This window comes from Gorilla gorilla, chromosome 18 (genome assembly GCF_029281585.2).
Source record: "Gorilla gorilla gorilla isolate KB3781 chromosome 18, NHGRI_mGorGor1-v2.1_pri, whole genome shotgun sequence".
NCBI lineage: Eukaryota > Metazoa > Chordata > Mammalia > Primates > Hominidae > Gorilla > Gorilla gorilla.
The window spans coordinates 28,428,431-28,453,394 of NC_073242.2; the positions used below are offsets into that span (position 1 = coordinate 28,428,431).

At 47.9% G+C, this 24,964-nt stretch overlaps 1 protein-coding gene across 1 annotated transcript in view; it reads right to left on the reverse strand.

Moving 5' to 3' along the window:
- Positions 1–24,964, reverse strand: part of LOC115932781 (titin-like) — a 136,791-nt gene that overhangs the window by 58,162 nt on the left and 53,665 nt on the right. Inside the window, 4 exon segments of the mRNA XM_063699572.1 lie at positions 13,224–13,316; positions 17,760–17,921; positions 20,042–20,219; positions 21,374–21,604. Of these exon segments, the coding sequence (XP_063555642.1) occupies positions 13,224–13,316; positions 17,760–17,921; positions 20,042–20,219; positions 21,374–21,604 (664 nt within the window).

Consider the following 24,964-nt stretch of genomic DNA (forward strand, 5'->3'; position numbering starts at 1 on the left):
CTCCCTCTCACCATTCAAGGGAGCTGCCTCTCCCACTCTACCCAAATAGCCCTGCCATCTGGCCATCGGCCCATGTATTTTCAGGGTCTCAGCACTGCCATTTCATTGTCACTTCCTGGAAGGTTATACAGCTTAAAAATAAAAACCATACACTTTGCCATATTTCTGCTGTGGGACCCTGGTTGAGTTATTTCACCTCTCCAGGCGAGCCCCTATTTTCTCATCTATAAAATGGAAGTCATGATAGGCTTTTAAGGGCTGTTGGCACTTATGTAGGGTGCTTATTTGCACAGGGCCCAAGCACAGTAAAACTCAACAGATGGCAGCTGTTTTTCTTTCTTGTTAGAAGATTTGGTCCAAATTCCCTAGATCATTCTTCCAAGGAATCTATTAATGTGGTCACACAAGCGAGAGCCCGGTCCCACGGGAAGCCAGAGCTGGTTCGTGTTCTGGCTCTGACATTAACAAGACAGATGACGCTGAGCCATGGCACAGAAATTTTCCAGGCTCCGATGTCAAGAGGGAGGCAAGGTGCTCGAAACGACAGGGACACATGATCCCTGGGTGCAGTGGTGCAATCATGCATGGCTCACCACAGCCTCGACCTCCCGGGCCCAAGCATTCCTCCCACCTCAGCCTCCTGAGCAGCTAGGACTACAGGCGCATACCACCATGCCCGGCTAATTTTTTTATTTTTGTAGAGACAGGGTCTCCCTATGCTTCCTAGGCTGTTCTCGAACACCTGGGCTCAGGCCATCTGCCTGCCTCGGCCACCTAAAGTACTGGGATTACAGGCATTAGCCACTGCACCCATCCTGGCTCCCATCTTCTAAGCGGTAACGCAACACTGGCATCTTACCTAAAGATACTTTTTTTTTTTTTTTTGAGACACAGTCTCATTCTTTTGCACAAAATGGAGTGCAGTGGTGCGATCGCAGTTCACCGCAACCTCTGCCTCCCAGGGTCAAACGATTCTCATGCCTCAGTCTCCAAGTAGCTGGGATTATAGGTGCCCACCACCATGCCCAGCTAATCTTTTTCTATTTTTCTTAGTAGAGATGGGGTTTCGCCATGTTGGTCAGGCTGGTCTTGAGCTCCTGGCCTCAAGTGATCCGTCTGCCTCGGCCTCCCAAAATGCTGGGATTACAGGTATGAGCCACCATGCCCAGCCCAGAGATATTCTTTACTCAAAAGGGTCTACATGTATCTACATGATAGACTTCTCAACCATAAAAAGGAGTGAAATTCTTATACATGCTAAAACATGGATAAACCTTGAAAACATCACGCTAAGAAACCAGTCAGATGGCCAGGCGGGGTGGCTCACACCTGAAATCCCAGCACTTCGGGAGGCTGAGGCGGGCGGATCACCTGAGGTCGGGAGTTCCAGACCAGCCTGACCAACATGGAGAAACTCCGTCTCTACTAAAAATACACAATTAGCCAGGAGTGGTGGTGCATGCCTATAATCCCAGCTACTCAGTAGGCTGAGGCAGGAGAATCGCTTGAACCTAGGAGGCAAACGTTGTAGTGAGGCAAGGTCATGCCATTGCGCTTCAGGTGGGCAACAAGGGAGAAACTTCGTCTGAAAAAAAAAGAAACAGTCAGAAAAGGACACCTGTTGTTTGATTCCATTTATATGAAATGTCCACAGTAGATAAACAGAGACAGACAGAAAGCAGATTACTGGTTGCCTGGGATGGAATGGAAGATTTGGGGAGCAAGTGGTAACAGGTACAGGGCTTCCTTTTGGGGTAATGAAAATGTCCTGGAATTAGTGGTGACTGTCTATCATTTATACAAAAAACCCACTAGGTGACCTTCACACCACCTACACAAAAACCCACTGGGTGAGCATCACACCACCTACACAAAAAAACCACTGAATTGCACACTTTTAAATGGTGAATTATACCTCCATTAAAAAAATAAATTTCGATAGGCATGGTAGCCCATGCCTGTAATCCAAATGCTTTGCGAGGCAGAGGAGGGAGGATCACTTGAGGCCAGAAGTTTGAGCTGAGCCAGGGCAAAAAAGCAAGGCTGTGTCTCTACAAAATTTTTTAAAAAATAAGCCAGGTGGCTGGGCTCAATGGCTCATGCCTGTAATCCCAGCACGTTGGGAGGCCAAGGCAGGTGGATCACCTGAAGTCAGGAGTTCAAGACCAGCCTGCCTGACAGGGCAAAACCCTGTCTCTACTAAAAATACAAAAATTAGCCAGGTGTGGTGGTGCGTGCCTGTAGTCCCAGCTACCAGGGAGGCTGAAGTAGGAGAATCACTTTAACCCAGGAGGTGGAGGTTGCAGTGAGCCAAGATTGCACCATTGCACTCCAGCATGTGTAACAGAGCAAGACTCAGTCTCAAAACAATAATAATATTAATAAATAAGTCAAGCATAGTGGCATGCACCTGTAGTCCTAGCTAGTAGGGAGGCTGAGGCAGGAGAATCATTTGAGCCCAAGAGGTCGAGGCTGCAGTAAGCTATGACCGTGCCCCCGTACCAGCCTGGGTAACAGAGCGAGGCCCCCATCTCTAAACAAGTAATATTTTAAAAAGTACCTCTCCAAAGTCAACCTACTTTTTAGTATAGAAGTCAAAGTGCTGACTCAGATCCCAAGGCCCAGCTGATTTGTAAAGTCCCTTCCCTGTACCTCATTTGGCCTCATCTGTCACTCTCCCCTCACTCCCACTGTTTCAGCCTCCATGGTTATCCCACCTACGAACGGGCACAGTAATGCCCCAGGGTCTTTGCACATGCTCTTGCTACTCCCTGGTTGGCCTCTTTACCTCCATCAAGTCTTTCCTCAAGTGTCACCTTCTCAGTGAGCTTGGACCACCCTACTTAAAACTGCAAGCCGCCCTTATTACAAAGATCTGACTCTTTTCTTTCTGTAGCACTTAGGATGGCTTTCTCTAGCACTAGGATTTATTTATTGTGCCTGTTTTTCCTTGTCTGTTTCTCTCCATGAAAATGAATGTTCCATCACTGGAGATTATTACCTGTAGTATTCACTGCTGTATTGTCAGAGCCTAGGACAGAGCCCAGATCATGGTGCTCAGTGAATGTCTGCTGGGTAGATGATGGATGGGTGGGAGTGGATAAATGGGTGGGGACAGGGTAGGTGAATTTGCCTGAGGGCAGAAGAGCACATCACAGGTGTCTCTTCAGCAGTGAAGCAAACCAGGCCTCAGGCATCTCACCACCAAAACGTACCAGCCCCCTTGGTGAGCCAAGTACCAATCGATGCTGGCTGCTGGCAGCACAGGACACACACAGAGAGGAGACAGGACAACAGCATGCGGCCCCTTTCAGGTCCATGGTCCTGGCTTCTCCAGAAGGAGGAGGTCATCTAGCCATCCACCCCTCGGTTATTAACTGAGCAACCATCACGCGCTGGGGACTGAGGTGGGCTTGGCAACCCTGAGACGCACAGTCTAGTGGAAGCACAGGCTTTAACAGGTTCCCTACAGGCCGTGTTTGGAAATCCGAAGAGGCTGGTAGGACGGGCACAATGACTGGGGCTCCAGGCAGCGGGAGACTGGAGTTCGCCTTTTAATAGGCGAGGGTCTAGGGTGCAAAAGCCCTTCATACACAGTGAGGAGCACCTGTCCCCTAGGTGCCTTTTCTGAGAAACGTGGAAAACCAATGAATGGAACCCCTACACTCCAGCCCACCCCCTAAAAATCCTGATGCCCTGTGTGCAGTTATCTGCTCTTCCTGCCTACCTGGCATCTATTACTCTGTTTATGGCAACATGCAATTTTCTCTGGGGGAACTGAACTTCTCCCAGTGTCAACCTATGAGCTTCAGCCACAGATGAACCTCCTCCCTCACCCCCTACCTTGGCCCGAAGCTCTGAAAAACATGACCTTGCCCTGGCTGACCCAAGCATCCTATCTCCCTGGCCTCAGTGACTGGCTCAGGAAGAAGCATGTGATCGACCATAACCAATGAGACTCAATCTCATAGCTTTGCAGGAAATATTAGGGGAAAAGAGTAAGATTCTCTGTTCACAGGGGTTGCTGAGGTGACAGGATGATCAGGAAACTGCCAGCTAATAAAGAAACCACCATCAAGAAAGCAGAGTTGAGAGTCAGAGACGTTGTTATTCCCAACAGTATCCTGGGAACTCCTAGATCCAGCCATGCCTGGAACCCCATTCATGCTTAAAAGTCTTTTTCTAGACTTTTTAGTTTTGTGACTCAAAAATCCCCCTCTTCTCTTACTCTAGTTGATTTAAGCTAGGTTTCTGTTATTTGCAAGACAGTTCCTAATTAATATGATTTATTTCAACCTCTCATTCATTCATGTATTTATTCATTTACCTACATACATTTACAGACCATCAACTATTTGCCAAGGTCCCTATGCTTTGCTGGTACAAGCACAAAATGACAAGGTCTGACTGGGCGTGGTAGCTCACACCTGCAATCCCAGCACTTTGGGAGGCCGAGGTGGGCGGATCACTTGAGGTCAGGAGTTTGAGACCAGCCTGGCCAACATGGTGAAACCCCATCTCTACTAAAAAGACAAAAAATTAGCCGGGTGTGGTGGCGCACACCTGTAATCCCAGCTTTTCGGGAGGCTGAGGCAGGAGAATCAGCTGAACCCGGGAGGTGGAGGTTGCAGTGAGCTGAGATTGTGCCATTGCACTCCAGCCTGGGTGGCAGAATGAGACTCCGTCTCAAAAATACAGAAATGTATAAATATATAAATAAATAAAATGACATGGTCATGGCCGTGGCTCCATGGACCCTAGGATATGATCAGCAGAGAACTACAGGACAGATCATTACCATAGAGAATGATGAATTATTCTAACCAAGGGAGATTCAGGGTAAACAGAAGGCAAGAAGCTCACAAATCATCCAAGACAGAGAATGTTAAATATTGACGGCTGCCTGGCGATGCTATTTTAGGAAAGTGCATTAGGTGGACGTGGTAAATGCCAGGTTTGCCATTCCAGAAAAACAGTCCCATCAGTCCCTGGATGGCATCCCTGGCCTTCCCCGGCCTCTGTGTTCCATCACACCTACCGCTGGGTAAACACCTCATCGCCTTTGAAGCACAGGAATGCACACCAGTGGAAAAAACACTCAGGCACCTTCCAGGGGAACTGATGGCCACATATTTTATCCTAATGTAGTCAGAGGCTTCGATGCCTCGGCCAGGACAAGGTCTCTCCAGCTGACACCCAGGCCCATCTGTTTCTTGCCTAATAGCTCAACAAACTCTGTCTCTGGAAACTCCGGGAAACTAAATGGCAAGAAAGGTCAAGAAAAGGTTAAGCCGGTAGCCGGGTTCAGTATTTCACATCTGTAATCCCAGCTACTCCAGAGGCTGAAGCAGGAGGATCGCTTTAGCTCAGGAGTTAGAGGTTGCAGTGAGCCGTGATCAAGCCACTGTACTCCAGCCTGGGCAGCAAAAACAAGACCCTGTCTCTTTGAAAAAGAAAGAAAGAAAGAAAAAAGACAAGAAAAGCCAGTCCTGCTCTTAAGCATCTTCTGCTGTGGTTTCCTAATGGGGAACAGGGCAAGAAGTGATACGCAAAGTTTGCTGACAGCCTGGAAACTGTGGGTTTTGCCAACGAATCCAATGTGCAGAGCAAAAAGCTGTGAGAACACGCTGCCCATCCCCTCCTAAGCGGGACACAAGGCACAGACCAAACCTCATCATCAGCGCCCTCTGGCTTGTATCTTTTCCTCTAAGACAAGGCCTTTCAAAATGCCATCAAGTCCAGGTGCAGTGGCTCATACCTACAATCCCAGCACTTTGGGAGACAGAGGCAGGCGGATTGCTCGAGCTCAGGAGTTTGAAAACATCCTCGGCAACAAAGTGAGACCCTGTCTCTGCAAAAATTACAGAAATTAGCTGGGCATGGTGGTGTATGCTTGTAGTCCCAGCTGCCTGGGAGGCTGAGGTTGGAGGATCACTGGAGCCTGGGAGGCAGAGGTTGCAGTGAGCCAAGATCATGTCACTGCACTCCAGCTTCGGCGGCAGTGTGAGACCCCATCTCAAAAAAAAGAAAAAAAGAAGAAAAAAGCCATTTTGTATGGATTTATGTATGACTCTATCACTTGTATAAAAGTAAAGTAAACAGAATCAAGTAACCATAACTACATGTATGACATGTATCCACCATTACAGTGATACAGACATGGACTCTGGAAAAACACAAGAAACATGGAGAGAGGAAAGCAAGGTGACTGGTGTTAGGAGGAAGGGCTTGGGCCTTTCACTATGGACTGTGGTTCTCAACTGGGAGAATTCTGTCCCCCAAGGGGACACTTCGCAATGCCTGGAGCCATTTTCCATTGTCACCACTGGGAAGAAGAGGGAGAGGTACGACTTAGCATCTGGCAGGTAGAGGCTGCAGATGCTGGGAAACATCCTGCAATGTGCAGTCCAGGCCCTACAACACAGGGACAAAGGATGACCTGTTGGCGAATGTCAGCAGGCTGAGGTGGCCACGTGCGGAGAAGTCCAGCTGTATGAATACCATCTGGTGCAGCTTTAATTATGTTTCACCATATGCAAATACATTACTTCCTACTTTATAAAGTAAGACCCACCGGGCATGGCGGCTCACACCTGTAATCCCAGCACTTTAGGAGGCCGAGGTGGGTGGACCACTAGAGGCCAGGAGTTTGAGACCAGCCTGGCCAACATGGCTAAACCCCATCTCTACTAAAAATACAAAAAATTGGCTTGGCATGGTGGCGTGCGCCTATTAATCCCAGCTACTCGGACGCTGAGGCAGGAGAATTGCTTGAACCCTGGTGAAACCCCGTCTCTACTAAAAATACAAAACTTAGCTGGGCATGGCAGTAGGTGCCTATAATCCCAGCTACTCTGGAGGCTGAGGCAGGAGAATCACTTGAACCCAAGAGGTGGAGATTGCAGTGAGCTGAGATCGTGCCAATGCACTCCAGCCTCGCGAGACAGCAAGACTCCTTCTTCTCAAAAAAAAGGAGAGTCTAGGCGCGGTGGCTCACGCCTGTAATCCCAGCACGTTGGGAGGCCAAGGCAGGTAGATCACTTGAGGTCAGGAGTTCGAGACCAGCCTGGCGAACATGACAAAAACCCATCTCTACTAAAAATATTAAAATTAACAAGGCATGGTGGTGCATGTTTGTAATCCCAGCTAGTCGGGGGGCTGAGGCAGGAGAATTGCTTGAACTGGGAGATGGAGGTTGCAGTGAGCTGAGATGGCACCACTGCACTTCAGCCTGGGTGACAGAGCGAGACTCAGTCCCAAAAAACAAAAAAAGAGAGAGTTCATCAATGCACCCAGGTAAAGTCAAGGTATTGGAGTGTAAGAAGAATGCAATGTACAAGGCAGAATGCAGGGGCACTGGAGCTGGAAGTGATCTTAGGGAACATGGAGTTACAGAAGGGCAACAAGATGTCATTTCTTGCTCAACTCTAGGCCACTGGCACCAGTCACCTGGAGGACTGCTTGAACATAACTCATTGGGAAAGAACCCCATGAGTGACTGTGGGTGTCTGCCGTGGGCATGAGGAAGGAGGACAGGGCCCAGTATTTGACATGCTTGGAATCTAACCCCTTCATTTTCCATGTGACAAAATCTAGAGCCAGCGAGGTGAGATGACCAGCTTCGGGGTCACACTGTGAGCTGGCAGTAGAATGTGGCAGGTGTCCTGATTCTCAGAAGAACATTCCAGTCCTCTAAGCCAGGGGCTGGCCAAGGATGGCTCAGGTCCACATTTGGCCCACACCTGTTTACATACGGCCCATGAGCTCAGCATTGATTTCATTTTTTTTATTTTTTTTGAGACAGAGTCTTGTACTGTTGCCCAGGCTTAGAGTGCAGTGGCGTCACCTCAGCTCACTGCGATCTCCACCTCCCGGGTTCAAACGATTCCCGTACCTCAGCCTCCCAAAAAGCTTGGATGACCAGCATGCTCCACCACACCTGGCTAATTTTTTTTTGTGGGGGGCTGGGAGGGGGTGGGGGGGCAGTGGCAGGAAAGGGTCTCACTCTGTTGCCCAGCCAGGAGTGTGTGGCATGATCTCACTGCACTCTGCAGTTGCTCACTGCAACTTCTGCCTCCTGGGTTGAAGCGATCCTCCTGCCTCAGCCTCCCGAGTAGCTATGACCACAGGTGCGCACCACCACTTCCAGCTAATTTTTGTATTTTTAGTACAGACGGGATTTCACCACGTTGGCTAGGCTGGTCTCAATCTGCTAGCCTCAAGCAACCCACCCGCCTCGGCCTCCCAAAGTGCTGAGATTACAGGTATGAGCCCCTGCGCCCAGCCAGATTTCATATTTTTTAAAAGTTAAAAAAATCAAAAGAACACTACATGACACATGCAAATTCTATAAAATTCAAATTTTGGTGTCTCTAAATACTTTTTTACAGGAACACAGCCACACCCATCAATTTCCATATTATCTAAGGCTATTTTTGCACTACGCTGGAAGAGACTGGTATTTGTGACAGAGACTGTATGGCCCGGAATTGCGAAAGTATTTACAGAAAAAGTTTCTTTACTCCTACTTTCTGCCAGTCTCTCTTGAAATTTAATGTGCATACACACCACCTAGAGAACTAGTTACAACTCAGATTCTGTTTCAGTGGATCTGGGCTGAGGCCTGAAATTCTGCACCGTTAACAAGCACCAGGTGATGCCATGGCTGCTGGTCCACGGACCATACTTTAGGTAGTGAGGATCCACTCCAGTGTCTCTACATGTCGACCTGAACCAGAAGCAGCAGCACCTAGGGATATGTTAGGAAAGCAAATACTCAGGCCCCAACCAGACCTACTAAAACTGAAAATTTGGGTGGGGCCCCGAAAGCTGAGTTTTATAGTAACAAGCTAGCAGCCAGCACTGTGGCTCATGCCTGTAATCCCAGCACTTTGGGAGGCCAAGGTGGGCGGATCGCCTGAGGTCAGGAGTTCGAGACCAGCCTGACCAACATGGTGAAACACCATCTCTACTAAAGATATTTTAAAAATTAGCTGAGCATGGTTGCTGCACGCCTGTAATCCCAGCTACTCGGAGGCTGAGGTGGAAGAATCGCTTGAACCCGGGAGGCAGAGATTGCAGTGAGCCAAGATTGTGCCACAGCAATCCAGCCTGGGTGACAGACTGGGACTTCATCTCAATAAATAAATAAATAATAAAATATAATAACAAGCTCTCCAGGTGATTCTGATGCAGGCTTGAATTTGAACACCATCTCTCCTGCAGTTCCAGACCCTGAGAGATGTAAGGCAAGACTAGCAGCATGAACACGCTTTCGCAAATGCTGAAACGGCTGCAGCTTCCTTAGACATTCCACCTGAAACTCAGCTAAGATGAAGCAGGTGGTACTTTAACAGAAAAGTTCATATTCATAAACATGTTTAACTCTGCTTCACGGAAACTTGCCAGAAAAACATATAATTTGCCAACCTGACCAAGAGGGAATAGTTGTAATGAGCACATTACAAAAAGAATGACACAGTTAGTAAAAAGACAGAAAGAAAAAACAAACATGGGGCATGATCTGAAGTCATCCTTCACCATTAACTGTTTTTAACTGTGCTTAAAAAGGGAATTTCCAAAGTCCATCTCTGTATGGTCTCCTGATTTGCGGCCAACTTTGCAAAATAGTAAGTTTCACTGTTGTCTTTAAACTTTTCAAAGCCAGCTAGGCAGGGATAGACCCATTACCATACCCCAGGACAGGTACCAGAACTTTCAGTGTAGCATGGATCATAATAGCAAAAAAATAGGGAACAACCTGTTTTTGCAAGGAATGGGAGAAAGGGTAATTCCAGCAGGGCGCATCCACACGTCAGACAAGCATCCGTCATGAACGCAAATGAAACAAGCTGGGAGTGGTAGCAGCCCACCTGGAGTCCCAGCTACTTAGGAAACTAAAGCAGGAGGATTGCTTGGGCCCAGGAGTTCAAGGCTGCAGTGAGCTATGATCGCACCACAGTACTCCAGCCTGGGGGACAGAGCGAGACCCCATTTCAAAACAAAACCCCCAAAAAAACTAAAATGAAGTAGACTAGAATGAACGAACTAAGACTATATATTGTTAACCAAAGAAAAGAGAACACTATGTACAGTATGATTCCACTTAAATTTGTCAAAGTATTTTTAAATACCTATATGCTTGTCCATTTTTCTCTAAAAGCATACACGAAACTGTCACTTTGGAAGAGAGGAACTGATGGAAGAGAGAACAATATACTTTTCATTTTATATCTTTTTTTTTTTTTTTTTTACAGTGGATGACAAATATTTGTTCAGCACCTGCTATGCACTGTTTTATATACTGAGGATACAGCAGTCAATAGAAAAGACAAAAACGCCCATCTGGAGCTGAGATCCTAGTGGGGGAAAAGCAGACAATAAAATAAGTACATTTTATTTTACTTATTTATTTATTTATTTTTTTTACTTTTTTGAGACAGGGTCTTGCTCTGTTGCCCAGGCTGGAGTGCCGTGGCTCGATCTCGGCTCACTGCAACCTCAGCCTCCCAGGTTCAAGGGATTCTCATGTCTCGGCCTCCTGAGTAGCTGGGAATATAGGCATGCACCACCGTGCCCAGCTAATTTCTTTTTTCTTTTTTTTTTTTTTTTAGCAGAAACAGGGTTTCACCAGGTTGGCCAGGCTGGTCTCGAGCTCCTGGCCTCAAGTGATCTACCCACCTTGGACTCCCAAAGGGCTGGGATTACAGGCACAAGCCACCGCACCCAGCCCAAAATAAGTAAATTTTAGAGTGTGTTTAGACCATGCCACTTGACATGTGGCCCATGAGACACTGACAATCCACACTTTGTGACCAGTTGGTGACAAAATAAGGAGGCAGCACCATAATGTAGATCAACTATGGCACCAAGCGTGCCGTTCGACTCAGCTCGCACTTTTTGTCTTGCAAGGCTATCTTAATGCAGGAAGCAGGGGGCACTGGTTTACATTCTGGCACAAGCTCCTTATATCACAGTAAACAGATAACGAACAGTTCCTACACAGGTTGGTTAGAAGCTGCTAAGTGTGAATAAAATAAAGGAGAATGGAGAAGATGGCAAATGTTTAAACCAAGTGTTCAGGGAAGGCCTTGCTGACATAGTGACTTTTTTGTTTGTTTGTAAATAGTGAAATGTTTCTGTACTGCCTAGCACTGGTTCCAAATAGTGGATACTTGTGCAGTGCAGTTGTTAAATACTTTTACTACCACCCAGGATTTTGTGTATAGCAGCAACTTTTCTAAGCATTTTACATGTGTTCAGACACTTAACAATCACAAGAACTCTTATCGTTTAGTGCTACAGTCACCCCTGGGTCACAGATGGGAAGAATGTAAGCTACATGATCTGGAGGCCAGGGACAGAAATGGGTTGAGTCGGGCCACTTAGGGCATCCTACACATCAAGAGACTGAAGGGTGACTCAATCCTAAAGCCCCTGCCTCACCCATCCCACCCAACCCTACCCCGTGAGGCCTCTCCTTCCAACAGGCCCATGTCCTGAAACTCATCTCCCTGTGGTACCGCGTCAGTGCAGCCAAGTGCTCCCATTTGAAATTCCACAGCACACCATAAATATCCATCAACAGAAGAGCAGAGAAATAAACCGCACCATCTCTGTCATAGACCAAAAGGCACCAGGTCGGGAGAATAAATTGAAGCTATACGGCACAGCACAGAGAGGTCCCCAAAGCAGGGCGCTAAAAGACAAAAATCATGCTGCCATGTGGGCCCATTTAGGTAAAAACAGATATGGTAATAATATCAAACACACAAAACATATATAATGGCCAGGCATGGTGGCTCACGCCTGTAATCCCAGCAATTTGGGAGGCCGAGGCGGGTGGATCATCCGAGGTCAGGAGTTCAAGACCAGCCTGGCCAATGTGGTGAAGCCTCATCTCTACTAAAAATACAAAGATTAGCTGGGTGTGGTGGTGGGCACCTGTAATCCCAGCTGCTCGGGAGGCTGAGGCAGGAGAACTGCTTGAACCCGGGAGGCAGAGGTTGCAGTGAGCCAAGATCGTACCACTGCACTCTAGCCTGGGCAACAAAGTGAGACTCCATCTCAACAAACAAACAAAAAAAACCCACATATATAAAAACAAACCAAACTATACCATTAATCAGGTCTGTATATACATACGTAGAAAGTTGTAGAAGGATTTGCTTCTATATATTTGCAGTGGTTGAGAGAGTAGGGAAGGGGGTATCCCCTTTTAATTTACGTACTTATGTACGATTTAAACTTTTTTTTTTTTTTTTTCGAGACAGGGTCTCACTCTGTTGTGCAGTGGCACAATCATGGCTCACCACAGCTTCGACCTCCTGGGTTCAGGTGATCCTCATGCTTCAGCCTCCCAAGTAGCTGGGACTACAGGCACGCATCACCACACGCAGCTAACTTTTCCATTTTTGGTAGAGACAGGTTTCACCATGTTTCTCAGGCTGGTCTTGAACTCCTAAGCTCAGGCGATCCACCCACCTTGGCCTCCCAAAATCCTGAAATTACAGGGGTGAGCCCGGCTTGATTTGAACTTTTTTATAATAAGAAACCTCACTCTATTACTTGGGTATTCAAACTTTTTAAAATACAAAATATCTCCAAAAATAAAAAGCTGAAAGCCGGGCATGGTGGCTCACACCTGTAATCCCAACACTTTGAGAGGCTGAGGCAACAGGATCACTTAAGCCCAGGAGTTTGAGACCAGCCTGGGCAACACAGCAAGGCCCCATTTTAGAAATTAATTATTTTAATTTAAATAAAGAGATTAACAGCATGTATCCTATAAGGTAAGAGCTAATAAGGGGGAAAAAAGTAGGGGGTAATTTGTACTCAACTCTTGAAAGCTGAGTCACACATACACATAACAAACAAGACTGTGGGAAACAAGGACTTTCTCGGAGGCTCACAGACCTTCTGATTCCAGTCACCGGCCTACAAGGTCTAACCATGTGTCAGGAGCTCTCAATCTTGGCTGCCCAATACAATGACCTGGGAGGCTTTAAAACATCTTGATGTCCAGACCCCACCCACAGTAAGTGAATCAGAATCCCAGATATGCGGCCGGGGCATCAGCATTTGTTAAGGCTCCCCAAGTGACTCCAACTGGCAGGCAAGGCTGAGAACCCCAGGGACAGAGCAGAAGGAACTGGACTAGAATCCTCATGGAGAGGCCCCTGCCTAGGGCCCGGCTTGGGGGCCCGCAGAGACACATGCCTTACCTGATACGTCTTGGTCTTCATCGCCATCACAGCATTGACGGGCACCATGAGGACCATCACCGCCACTCCAGCCAGGACGGAGGGGCCCAGGTTCTAAGGAAGGAAAGGAGACTCTTCATCACTCACCAGACAGAAGAAAACAGGGCCCGTAACAGCTTCCCCGGCTGATCCATCCCACATGGATGCTGCTGACCAAGTTCAGGGCAAGGTGTGTTACTTTTACCCCACAATAGGGTGTTAAGAGCCTGTGGTTTCATTCCTGAGCATGTCTCCAGGTCCTCCCAATCCCTTGAAGAATAAGCAGGTCCATGCTCCTTTCTCCCAAGCCCTTGGGGCCACATGAGTTTTGCAAATTGCAACTTCAGGCTTCTAATTTTTTTTTTTTTTTCGGAGATGAGGTCTCGCTATGTTGCCCAGGCTGCAGTACAGTGGCTATTTGCATCAGTGATCCTCCTACTTCAGCCTCCAAAGTAGCTGGGACTACAGGTAAGCATTAGGTCTTGCTACATTGCCCAGGCTGGTCTCCAACTCCTGGGCTCCAGCGATCCTCCCAATTCAGCCTCCCAAGTAGCTGTGACTAGTCACATCACCATGCCCAGCTAATTTTTTTGGTTTTTTGTAAGGACAAGGTCTCACTATGTTACTCAAACTGGTCTCTATCTCCTGGGCTCAAGTGATCCTCCCAACTCAGCCTCCCAAGTAGCTGTGACTACAGTCACACCACCATGCCCGGCTATTTTTTTGATTTTTTGTAGAGACAAGGTCTCACTATGTTGCCTAAGCTGGTCTCAAACTCATGGGCTCAAGCGACCTTCCCACCTCTGCCTCCCAAGTCGCTGGGATTACAGGCGCGAGCCATCACACCCAGCTTAGATTTTTAGAAAGGTAATAAGGTAGTAAGCAGAAAAGTGTGAACATGACCACCTGACTGCTTTTCCTGCTTGAAGGCTGCTTACAAGTTTAGCCCTTGGCTACTGTCTGCATACTTACAGGGTTTCCACCATTAACAGAATTGGGTAGAGTAGCTCAGTGTGCCTCAACTGTTTGTACAAACAATATGGTTTATGCTGAACACCGCTTTCCCTCTGGGACTCTAGACTTTTGGTATGTGCCAAGCAAAGGCTGCTTATGTGACCTGCCCCTAATATAAACCCAGGAACTGGGCTCCTACCAAGCTTCCCTGGTTGGCAACATTTCACACACATAATCATCATGGTTGCCAGAGAATTAGTGAACCTGTGACTCTGCTGGGGACTCACAGAAGCCTGCACCTGGCTTCTCTTGAACACCGCCCCATGTGTGCCTTAATTCCTTGCTAATTTTGCTGTATTAACTTATAGCTTTGTGTACAGGTGCAGTGACTGACACCTGTAATCCCATCACTTTGGGAGGCCAAAGTGGTAAGATAGCTTGAGGGTAGAAGTTCAAGACCAGCCTGGGCAACACAGCAAGACCCCCATTTCTACAAAAAAATAAATAACTTAGCCAGGCATGGTGGCGTGCACCTGTAGTCCCCAGCTAGATGAGATGACAAAGTGGGAAGACTGCTTGAGGCCAGGAATTTAAGGCTGCAGTGAGCTATGATCGCACCACTGCACTCCAGCCTGGGCAATAGAGCAAGACTCTGTCCCTTAAAAAAACAAAAAAAACAATAACAAGAACAAAAAAACAAGACAGCCCCCACAACAAAGAACTGTCTGGCCCCAAGTGTCAACAGTGCTGAGCTCAAGCAACTACCATCTAAAACAAAATGTGATGTTAGACAATTTTCTTAACGGTTCATAAACCAATCCTGAAGGCAGTTCTAGAACAAATGTTCCAAAAATATTTTTCCCATAGTAGCACTTTTACAAAAGTGGACTCCCCAAGACACCGGCTTGAAAAGACAATTTATTTAGATTTTTTTTTCTTCTAGAGATAGGGTCTTGCCTCGTCACCCACGTAGGAGTGCAGTGGTGTGATCCTAGCTCACTGCAGCCTCTGCACTCCTAGGCTCAAGCAATCCTCCTGCCTCAGCCTCCACGGTAGCTGGGACCACAGGTAGGCACCATCACGCCCAGCTAATTTTTTTTTTTTTTTTTTTTTGTAGAGACAGGGTCTCACTATGTTGCCCAGGCTGGTCTCAAACTCCTGGCTTCAAGCAATCCTTCCACCTCAGCCTCCCAAAGTGCAGGGATTACAGGCGCATGCCACCTATATCTGTACCCAGCCTATTAGATAATTAAATTCTGGTGTTTTTTCTGAGTTTTATTATTAGAAACACTTTACTCACCTTCTGCTCTACAAATGTACAAAAAAAAAACCAAACTACAGCCAAATAAACCAGTAATTTTTTCTTCTTCCTTTTTCTTTTTTTTTTGAGACAGAGTCTCGCTCTGTTGCCCAAGCTGGTATGCAGTGGTGCAAACTCAGCTCAATGCAACCTCCGCCTCCCGGATTCAGGCCATTCTCCTGCCTCAGCCACCCAAGTAGTTGAGATTATAGGCATACACCACCATGCCCGACTAATGTTTATATTTTTAGTAGAGACGGGGTTTTGCCATGTTGGCCAGGCTGCTCTCCTGGCCTCAGATGATCCACCCACCTTGGCCTCCCAAAGTGTTCAGATCACAGGCATGAGCCATTTCATCCAGCCCTTCTCTTTCAATAACAGATAATAATTTGAGCTGTGCCCATTATGCATCAGGCCCTGCTGGGGTTGTACCCACGGAAGACACAAAAGTCAGCTGCTATATGTCTGCAAGTAGCTAACACGTTACCCTTCAAAGAGGAGGCAGTACACTGAGCATGCAAAAAAAAAAAAAAAAAAAAAAAAAAAAAAAAAAAAAAACTATTTCAGGGAGGGGGCTGGGCACGGTGGCTCACGCCTGTAATTCCAACACTTTGGGAGACCACAGAGGGTAGATCACCTGAGGCCAGGAGTTCAAGATCAGCCTAGCCAACATGGTCAAACACTGTCTCTACTGAAAATACAAAAAAAAAAAAAACATTTAGTGGGTGTGGTGGCGTAAGCCTGTAGTCCCAGCTACTCGGGAGACTGAGGTAGGAGAACTGCTTGAAACTGGGCGGCAGAGGTTGCAGCGAGCCAAGATGGCACACCACACTCCAGCCTGGGCAACAGAGCGCGACTCCATGTCAAAACAAAAACAAAACAAAAAAAACTATTTATGAAAGTATTATTAGATGAGTTCCTATACTAAAGTTATTGGGATTCAAAATTCAAAAGAAGTCCATCTAATGGAAAGGGGAGGGTAAATCAATGGAAGTAGTGTTTGTTACAGCCTTGGGGGATGAGCAGGCTTTCATCAATTAGGAAGAAGGAAGGAAAGGTACGTGGCAAAGATCCAGAGGTAGCAAAGCACAAGGCATGTGTTGTGCTATGAGCCTCTTTGCTTATCATTTTATTTTGGGAACTCTCCCTCTCCACATGGAAGGGCTGTCAATCACATCTCTTCTGCCAAGGGAGAGGACATGTGACCCAGGCTGGCCAATGAGAGAACTCTGCCTCCTGGGCCACAGTGATTGGTTCACGGGTGTGAATACGACCAAGCCAGGCCAATCAGAGCGCACTCTGAGACTGACTCTGGCTGTGCAGAGAAATGCTGCCTTGTCTTTTCTCTGGCACCTTTATCTGTCAGGATGTTATCAGCCCAAAGCTACGGAGCCATGTAGGGAAGTACCACTGAGAATGATGTTAACTCAGAGGACAACAGGGCAGTAGGTGAAACTGAGTACTGACAACATTGCTTGATCTCCTGGATCAATCCACACCTGAAGCTAGTCCCCAGATTTCTGAGATACATGCAGCCCCAAAGTTCCCTTTATTTACTTAAGCTACTTTTTTTTATTTTTATTTTTTTGAATTGGAGTTTCACTCTTATTGCCCAGGCTGGAGTGCAATGGCCCAATCTCGGCTCACTGCAACCTCCGCCTTCCAGGTTCAAGCAGTTCTCCTGTCTCAGCCTCCCAGGTAGCTGGCATTACAGGCATGCACCACCACGCCCAGCTCATTTTGTATTTTTAGTAGAGACAGGGTTTCTCCACGTTGAGGCTGGTCTCAAACTCCTGATCTCAGGTGATCTGCCCGCCTTGGCCTCCCAAAGTGCTGGGATTACAGGCGTGAGCCTCCGCAACCAGCCACTTAGGCTACTTTAAGATAGATTTATATCCCTTGCAATTGAGAGAATTTTGACCACCATAATTAGGGACTAGTGAATAAGTGAGTCTGGTTAGCGTTTGGGAGGATTCAATGGGAGAAATATGATGTGTCCATTGTAGGGTAGTTAATTACTGACACTGTCAAGGAAAAGAGATAATGAAAACGCCATGCCACCAAGGAGAACATCAACCTGACAATTCAGGAAAGGAACAAAATACTGAGGAATTGGTTAACAGGCTGGAAAATAAAATATGAACGACAGCCGGAACTGCCAGGGAGCTCTACATGCCATTACCATCAACACCCACTCCCTCAGCCCACTGCCCACACGTAAAGTCCCTCCCTGCATGCAAAGGGAAACGGCATCAAACACACACCAGCCACAGGAGGTAGAGAGCAAGGATGACTTGCAGGGGGGCTGACCAGATCATGTTGATGTATGTGGCCAAGTCCACGAACCTCTGAGCGTCCACAGACATGAGGTTGACAATCTCCCCGACCGTGGAGGATTTTCTGGCTGAATTGGTGATCACCAGGGCCTGTGGGACAAAGGAGAGGGAAGGGGGGTGAGTGTGGCAGGTGAAGAGGCCTGACTCTCCCTCCAGACCCACCGAGAGGAAGGAGACTCTCAGGGGCAGAAATGCCGCAGATCTCTGCTCCTCCCCTCCCGACCTATCTGTCTGCCCAGGACGCCTGTGTCATCTCAAAGCCCACATTCTTATCCACGGTGCTCAACGCCTCCCAACCTTGAACTCATCAGTTGGCAAGGGACCCTAGGTGTCCTCGAAACCAGGGCTTCGCATGCTTTAATGTGCACACATGTAGCCGGGTTTTTTTGGGGGGAGTGGTGGGGGGTGGGGGGAGTTGTTTCGGATTCTGCAAGTCTGGGCTGTGGCCTGGGATTCTGCATTTCTACGCTTCCAGGCTGTGCCAATGCTACTGGTCCCAGGTCCCACTGAAGGACTGAGTGTCTGGGCCAGGGTCTCTAATCCTTGGCATTCTTGACATCTGGAGCCAGATAATTCTTTGGGGGGCTGTCTTGCGCGCCGTAGGAGTTTTAGCAGCAATCCCTGGCTTCGACCCACTACATGCCCTCACCCCCCGTTGGGACAACTAAAAATGCCCCCAGATATTGCCAAACATGCCCTGGTGGGGAAAATCTCCCTAGCCCTCAAACATGATTGCACACTATCACCTGGTGAGTTTTAAAAACACTAAGACATTAGCAGGCGTGGTGATGCATGCCTCTGGGCCCAGCTACGTGGTGGGCTGAGGTGGCAGGATCATTTGAGCCCAGGAGGTGGAGGCTGCAGTAAGCCAAGATCATGCCACTGCACTCTAGCCTGGGTGACAGAGCGAGACCCTATCTCAAAAAATAAAAATAAATAAAAAATAAAAACAGTGACACCTGGGTGCAACCACAGCAATCGCAATTTCACTGGTCTGGTGCAACCTAGGTGTCAGGAAGTTTTTTTGCTTTTTGAGACAGGGTCTCATTCTGTCACACAGGCCGGAATGCAGGGATGCTATCAGGACTCACTGCAGCCTCCAACTCCGGGGCTGAAGTGATTCTTTTAACTCAATGTCCTGAGTAGATGGGACTACAGGTACGCACCACCATACCTGGCTAATTTTTTAAAATTTTCTGCAGAGCCAGGGTCTTGCTATATTGACCAGGCTGCTATTGAACTTCCAGCCTCCAGTGATTCCCCCACCTTGGTCTCCCAAACTGCTGGGATTACAGGCATGAGCTACAGTGCCTGGCCTGCATCAGTTTAAGGTCCCCAGATGAGTCTAATTCACAGACAGGCCTGAGAATCACTCCTCTAGTTCATCAAGTACCTGCAAGACTGTCTCTTCCTAACCTAGAAGCCAAGCAGTTTCCTTGACCTCGAGACAAAAAAAAAATTTATAGAGATCAAGAAGGTAATTTAGGTCCTTTGAAATTGGATGTACACAAATGCCTGCTACATACTCTTATCATGCAAGGAATGTGCCACCTGCTCAGTTCAAATTAAGAGTGACAACAGGCTGGGCGTGGTGGCTCATGCCTGTAATCCCAGCACTTTGGGAGGCTGAGGCAGGCGGATCACCTGAGGTCAGCAGTTCAAGATCAGCCTGGCCAACATGGCAAAACCCTGTCTCTACTAAAAATACAAAAATTAGCCGGTCGTGGTGGCAGGCGCCTGTAGTCCCAGCTACTCAGGAGGCTCAGGCAGAAGAATCGCTTGAACTCAGGAGGTGGAAGTTGCAGTGAGCCAAGATCACGCCACTGCACTCCACTCTAGGGGAGAGAGTGAGACCTGGTCTCAAAAAAATGAAAAAAAAGAGTGACAACAAGCTGAAACACAGAATGTTAACAGCAGAATGAGGATCCAAACTTGGATTTCCCCACATCAAGGGCCACTGATCCATCTAAGAAACTCAATTACTCACAGCTGATACACCAAAACATCTACACGCCAACCCCTGAAATCAGCTTTCCTAACGTACAACGCCTGATGCGTACTGTCCCTGCCACCTAAGGTCACGGAAGCTACCCTCATCCTACTGCTCCAGAAGCTGGGCTGGAAATCCCCACGCTGGCCCCAGAGTAACCCAGGGCTGCAGGAGGGGATGTGGAAGTCGGGCCACATGCCAATGGCACAGCGCCCCCTACCTTCCGATAGACAGCCCCAATGACAGCGGTCTTGATCCTCATGCCACTGACAAAGCAGATGTGGAAGTACTGGTGCAGCACGAGGGTCTGCAGGCAGGCAGTGACAAACAGCAGCACGGTGTAGAAGTAGCCCTGCCAGTCTGGGGCCTTCGTGTCGTTCACGAACTTGATGAGCAACCTGCAAAGGAGCAAAGAGAGGGCCTGGAATGACTTGTGACACGTGGGGGCAGGGAAAAGAGCTTCAGTGTTGGCACTGCAACTTTCTCCTGAGCCAGATGAGCTAGACACTATCACTTCAATTTCATAGACGGAAAAACAAGTCCACAGTGGTGATCTGGCTGTGCAGGGGGCCCAAACTGCTCATAAAAGAGGCCTCTGCCTTGGGGTTGTGCACTAATTGCTCTAGCTATATCTCATCACCAGCAAGTCACCCAAAGGAATTGCATAGGGAACAGGTAAAGAGGTAGGGAGGAAAAGAGAAGGGATATGTAGCCCCTGAGTCACAGAGCAGCAGAGAGCCAGGTAGGAGAGAGGCAACTTCCTTTCTGACACCCCGGTTCCTGGTTGCAGTTTTTGCTATTGTTTGTTTTTTTTATTCTTTGCTTTTTTTTTTTTGAGACAAAGTCTTGCTCTGTCGCCAAGGCTTGAGTTCAGTGATGCAATCAGCTTGCTGTAACCTCTGCCTCCTGGGTTCAAGCAATTTTTATGCCTCAGACTCCTGAGTAGCTGGGATTACAGGCGTGCACCACCACGCCCAGCTAATTTTTGGATTTTTAGCAGATGGTTTTACCATGCTGGCCAGGCTGGTCTTGACCTCCTGACCTCAGGTTGATCTTCCCACCTCAGCCTCTCAAAGTGCTGGGATTATAGGCATGAGCCACTGCGCCCAACCCTGGTTGCAGTTTTTTCATGAGATCTGCTGGCATTTCCTTGCTCTTGGTTTCCCAAGACAATGCCATATCCTCCCCATTTGGGTTTCAGGGGAGCCTAGTGGGTTTCTGTTACTTGCAAACGATGTGGTCTTCACTAATATGGTAATTAAGTAAAGCATAAAGTAAAGCTAGGCAGTGACCATGGCTCACATCTGCAATCCCAGCACTTTGCGAGGCCAAGGCAGGAGGATCGCTTGAAGTCAGGAGCTCGAGACCAGCCTGACCAACAAAGCAAGACCCTGTCTCTATTTTTTTCAAAAAAGCTAAAGTAAAAATGGAGACATCTGGCTATGAGCCCACTTCAGGACACAGCATGACCCCAGGGTTATGACTGATGCAACTGAAAGATCAAATCCAAGGAGGGAAAATGGAGCCCACCTGGGAGGGAAGGGGGTCTTACTTTAAGATCTGCGGCCCGGAAAACATCATCAGGTCGTGGATGGCCTTAAAGAAGAAGCTCATGAGGAAGTAGGGCCCAAAGGTCTTGTATAACACCTTAAACAGAGAGGGGTTCCACTCCTTCTGTGGGGACTTGACAATCAAAGCCTCCACTTCCTCATTCGCATCCACCTTGGAACTCTCTTTCGGCTGGGCAGGATCCTTGGAGGAGTACACGACCTTCACCGGCTGCCTGGAACACAAGGAGGTGAAGCCGTCGTGGGGTCTGCCAGAGACAGAGCCCCCTACCACAAGGACATGGCCAGGGAATGTCACCCTTCAGGGAAGGCAGAGTCAAAGACAACAAGCCCAGGGAGAGAGGCAGCTCAGCACAGTGGTTACAAACAAGGGCTCCAGAGCCACGGGCTCCAGAGCCACCGGCTCAAGGTCTGGCTTGGCCACTGGCCAGCTGCGTGACTTCAGGCAAGGTCCTTAAGCTCTCTGGGCCTCAGTTTCCTCCTCTGTGAAATGAGGATAAAAGTAGGACCTACCTCCAAGGTAGGTAAGATTAAACGAGTTGAATAAGTTAAAGACTTAGAAAACTGACGGCTCCAAACTGATCTAGAGTCAAGGCAATCTCCATCAAAAGCCCAGCTGGCTGCCAGGTAGAAATTATGAGCTAACTCTAAAACTCACATGGAAACTCAAGGATCCAGAACAGTCAAAACAATCATGAAAAATAAGAATCAAGTTGGAGGATTCACACTTCCTGATTTCAAAACAATACAAAATAACAATCATGGCCAGGAGTGGTGGTTCACACCTGTAATCCCAGCACTTTGGGAGGCCAAGGTGGCTGGATCACTTGGGGTCAGGAGTTTGAGACCAGCCTGACCAACATAGTGAAACCCCATCTCTACTAAAAATACAAAAATTAGCCGGGCATGGTGACAGGTGCCTGTAATCCCAGCTACTTGGGAGGCTGAGGCAGGAGAATTACTTGAACCTGGGAGGTGGAGGTTGCTGTGAGTGGAGATCACTCCAGCCTGGGTGACAGAGCAAAACTCCATCTCAAAAAGAAAGAACAACAATAGGCTGGGCACAGTGGCTCACGCCTGTAATCCCAGCACTATGGGACGCCGAGGTGGGCAGATCACCTGAGGTCGGCAGGTTCAAGACCAGCCTGACCAAACATGGAGAAACCCCATCTCTACTAAAAATACAAAATCAGCCCGGCATGGTGGCGCATACCTATAATCCCAGCTACTTGGGAGGCTGAGGCAGGAGAATCGCTTGAACCCGGGAGGCAGAGGTTGTGGTGAGCTGAGACCACACCGTTGCACTCCAGCCTGGGCAAAAAGACTCAGTCTTAAAAACAAAAAAACAAAACAAAAAAAAGAACAACAATCATCAAGACAGGTAAAGGGATAGGCATATATAGATCAATGAAAAAAAAAAAAAAAAAACAGTCCAGCCAGCCACAGCAACATAGCAAGACCCTATTTCTAAAAAAAAATTTTTTTTTTGACTGGGTGCAGTGGTTCATGCCTGTAATGCCAGCACTTCGGGAGGTCGAGGCGGGTGGATCACCTGAGGTCAGGAGTTTGAGAACAGCCTGACCAACATGGCAAAACCTTGTCTCTACTAAAAATATAAAAAATTAGCCAGGCATGATGGCGGTTGCCTGTAATCCCAGCTACTTGGGAGGGTGAGAAAGGAGAATCACTTGAACTCAGGAGGAGGAGGGGGTTGCAATGAGCCGAGGTTGTGCCACTGCACTCCAGCCTCAGTGCCACAGCAAGACTCTGTCTTAAAAAGCAAATAAATAAAATTGACTGTGATGATGACTGCACAACTCTGTGAACACACTAAAAATCAGTGAATTGTATGTTCTGCATACGTGAATCGTGCGGTGTTATCAATATCTCAATAAAGCTGTCACCAAAAAGTAGTCTTTATCTTATAAAGATTTTTTTTGTTTGTTTGAGATGGAGTCTTGCTCTATCACACAGGCTGGAGTGCAATGGTGCAATCCCGACTCACTGCAACCTCCACCTCCTGGGTTCAAGCGATTCTCCTGCCTCAGCCTCCCGAGTAGCTGGGATTACAGGTGTGCGCCACCACACCCGGCTAATTTTTATGTTTTTAGTACAGACAGGGTTTCACCATGTTAGCCAAGCTGGTCTCGAACTCCTGACCTCAAGTGATCTGCCTGCCTTGGGCCCGCAAAGTGCTGAGATTATGGGCATGAGCCACTGTGCCCGGCCAATAGTTCGTTCTTGTACATCACTTAGTATTCAGTTGTGCAGATGTACATAACTGGTGCATCTGTCTGTTCACTTGCTAATAGATGTCTGGCTTACCTCCAGTTTGGGTTATCACAAAGTAGCTAAGAACATTCCTGTACCAGCCTTTTATGAACATATGTTCTCAGCTCTGTTGGCTGGATGCCTGGGAAGGGGGTGACTGGTGGTATGTTCACTCTGTCTAACTTAAAAAAAACAAAAAAAAAAAACTGCCAAACTCTTCCAGAGTCACAGAAGCATTTCACATTCATGCCAGCAGAAACCACAGTCCAAAATGGCCCTAAGCTCTGAGTGGCCATACACAAAAGAGAACATAAAACCACTACACACAAACCAATGAAGCACTGGGTTTTTCAATCCAAACAATTCAAGCAATTCTCATGCTTCAGCCCCACTGTAGCTGGCTTACAGGTGAGCGCCACCACATCCGGCTAATTTTTGTATTTTTAGCAGAGACAGGGATTCAGCATGTTGGCCAGGCTGGTCTTGAACTCATGAACTCAGGTGAGCCTCCCGCCTCAGCCTCCCAAAGTACTACAATTACAGGCATGAGCCACCATGCCCAGCCACACCTGACTTTTGAGAAGGAGTCACTCAGGGGTGAAGAGAGGTGGTAAAAGGATCCAGGAAGCCATGCAGACCCCCCAGCCCTGGCGTCCATCACCTGATCCCCGAGCCTAGGACACCCAGCAGCCCAGAGCTGCACGGGCTGCATTCCTTTCTCTGGTTAACAAAAGGGATCTGAGTGTAAGGGGCCACACCAGGAAATTCCAGCCTAGGACAGGGTTTTCCTTCTCACCCTCTCCAGGTTCACAGGGGTTACAGGTGCCAGATCTGGCTTACGCCTCTGGGAATAAAGCAAGCGATCCGTCTACCAATGTCCCAAGTAAATGATCCCCTGGCTCCACGCTGAGATCTCTAAACACCAAGGTACTCACAGAGCCAGACCCTTCTCAGGTGGCCCGCTTTCAAGCCCCAAGACCCAGTTCTCACCACATCCTCCCTGGCAAGATCAAAGTGTCCAGATGAATAAATAAAACTTGTACAATTAAAACCTGCCCAGCATGTACTCAGGGCTAGGGCACAGCTTATCATGACACATATCTCACTGAATTCTCAGAAAATGCTCTGGATGAAAAATGGAGGCTCCAGTCAGGCACAGTGGCTCACGCCTGTAATCCCAGCACTTTGGGTGGCCAAGGTAGGTGGACTGCTTGAGCTCAGGAGCTTGAGAACAGCCTGGGCAACATGGCGAGATATCATCTCTACAAAAAAAATATACATATATTAGCCAGGTGTGGTGGCAC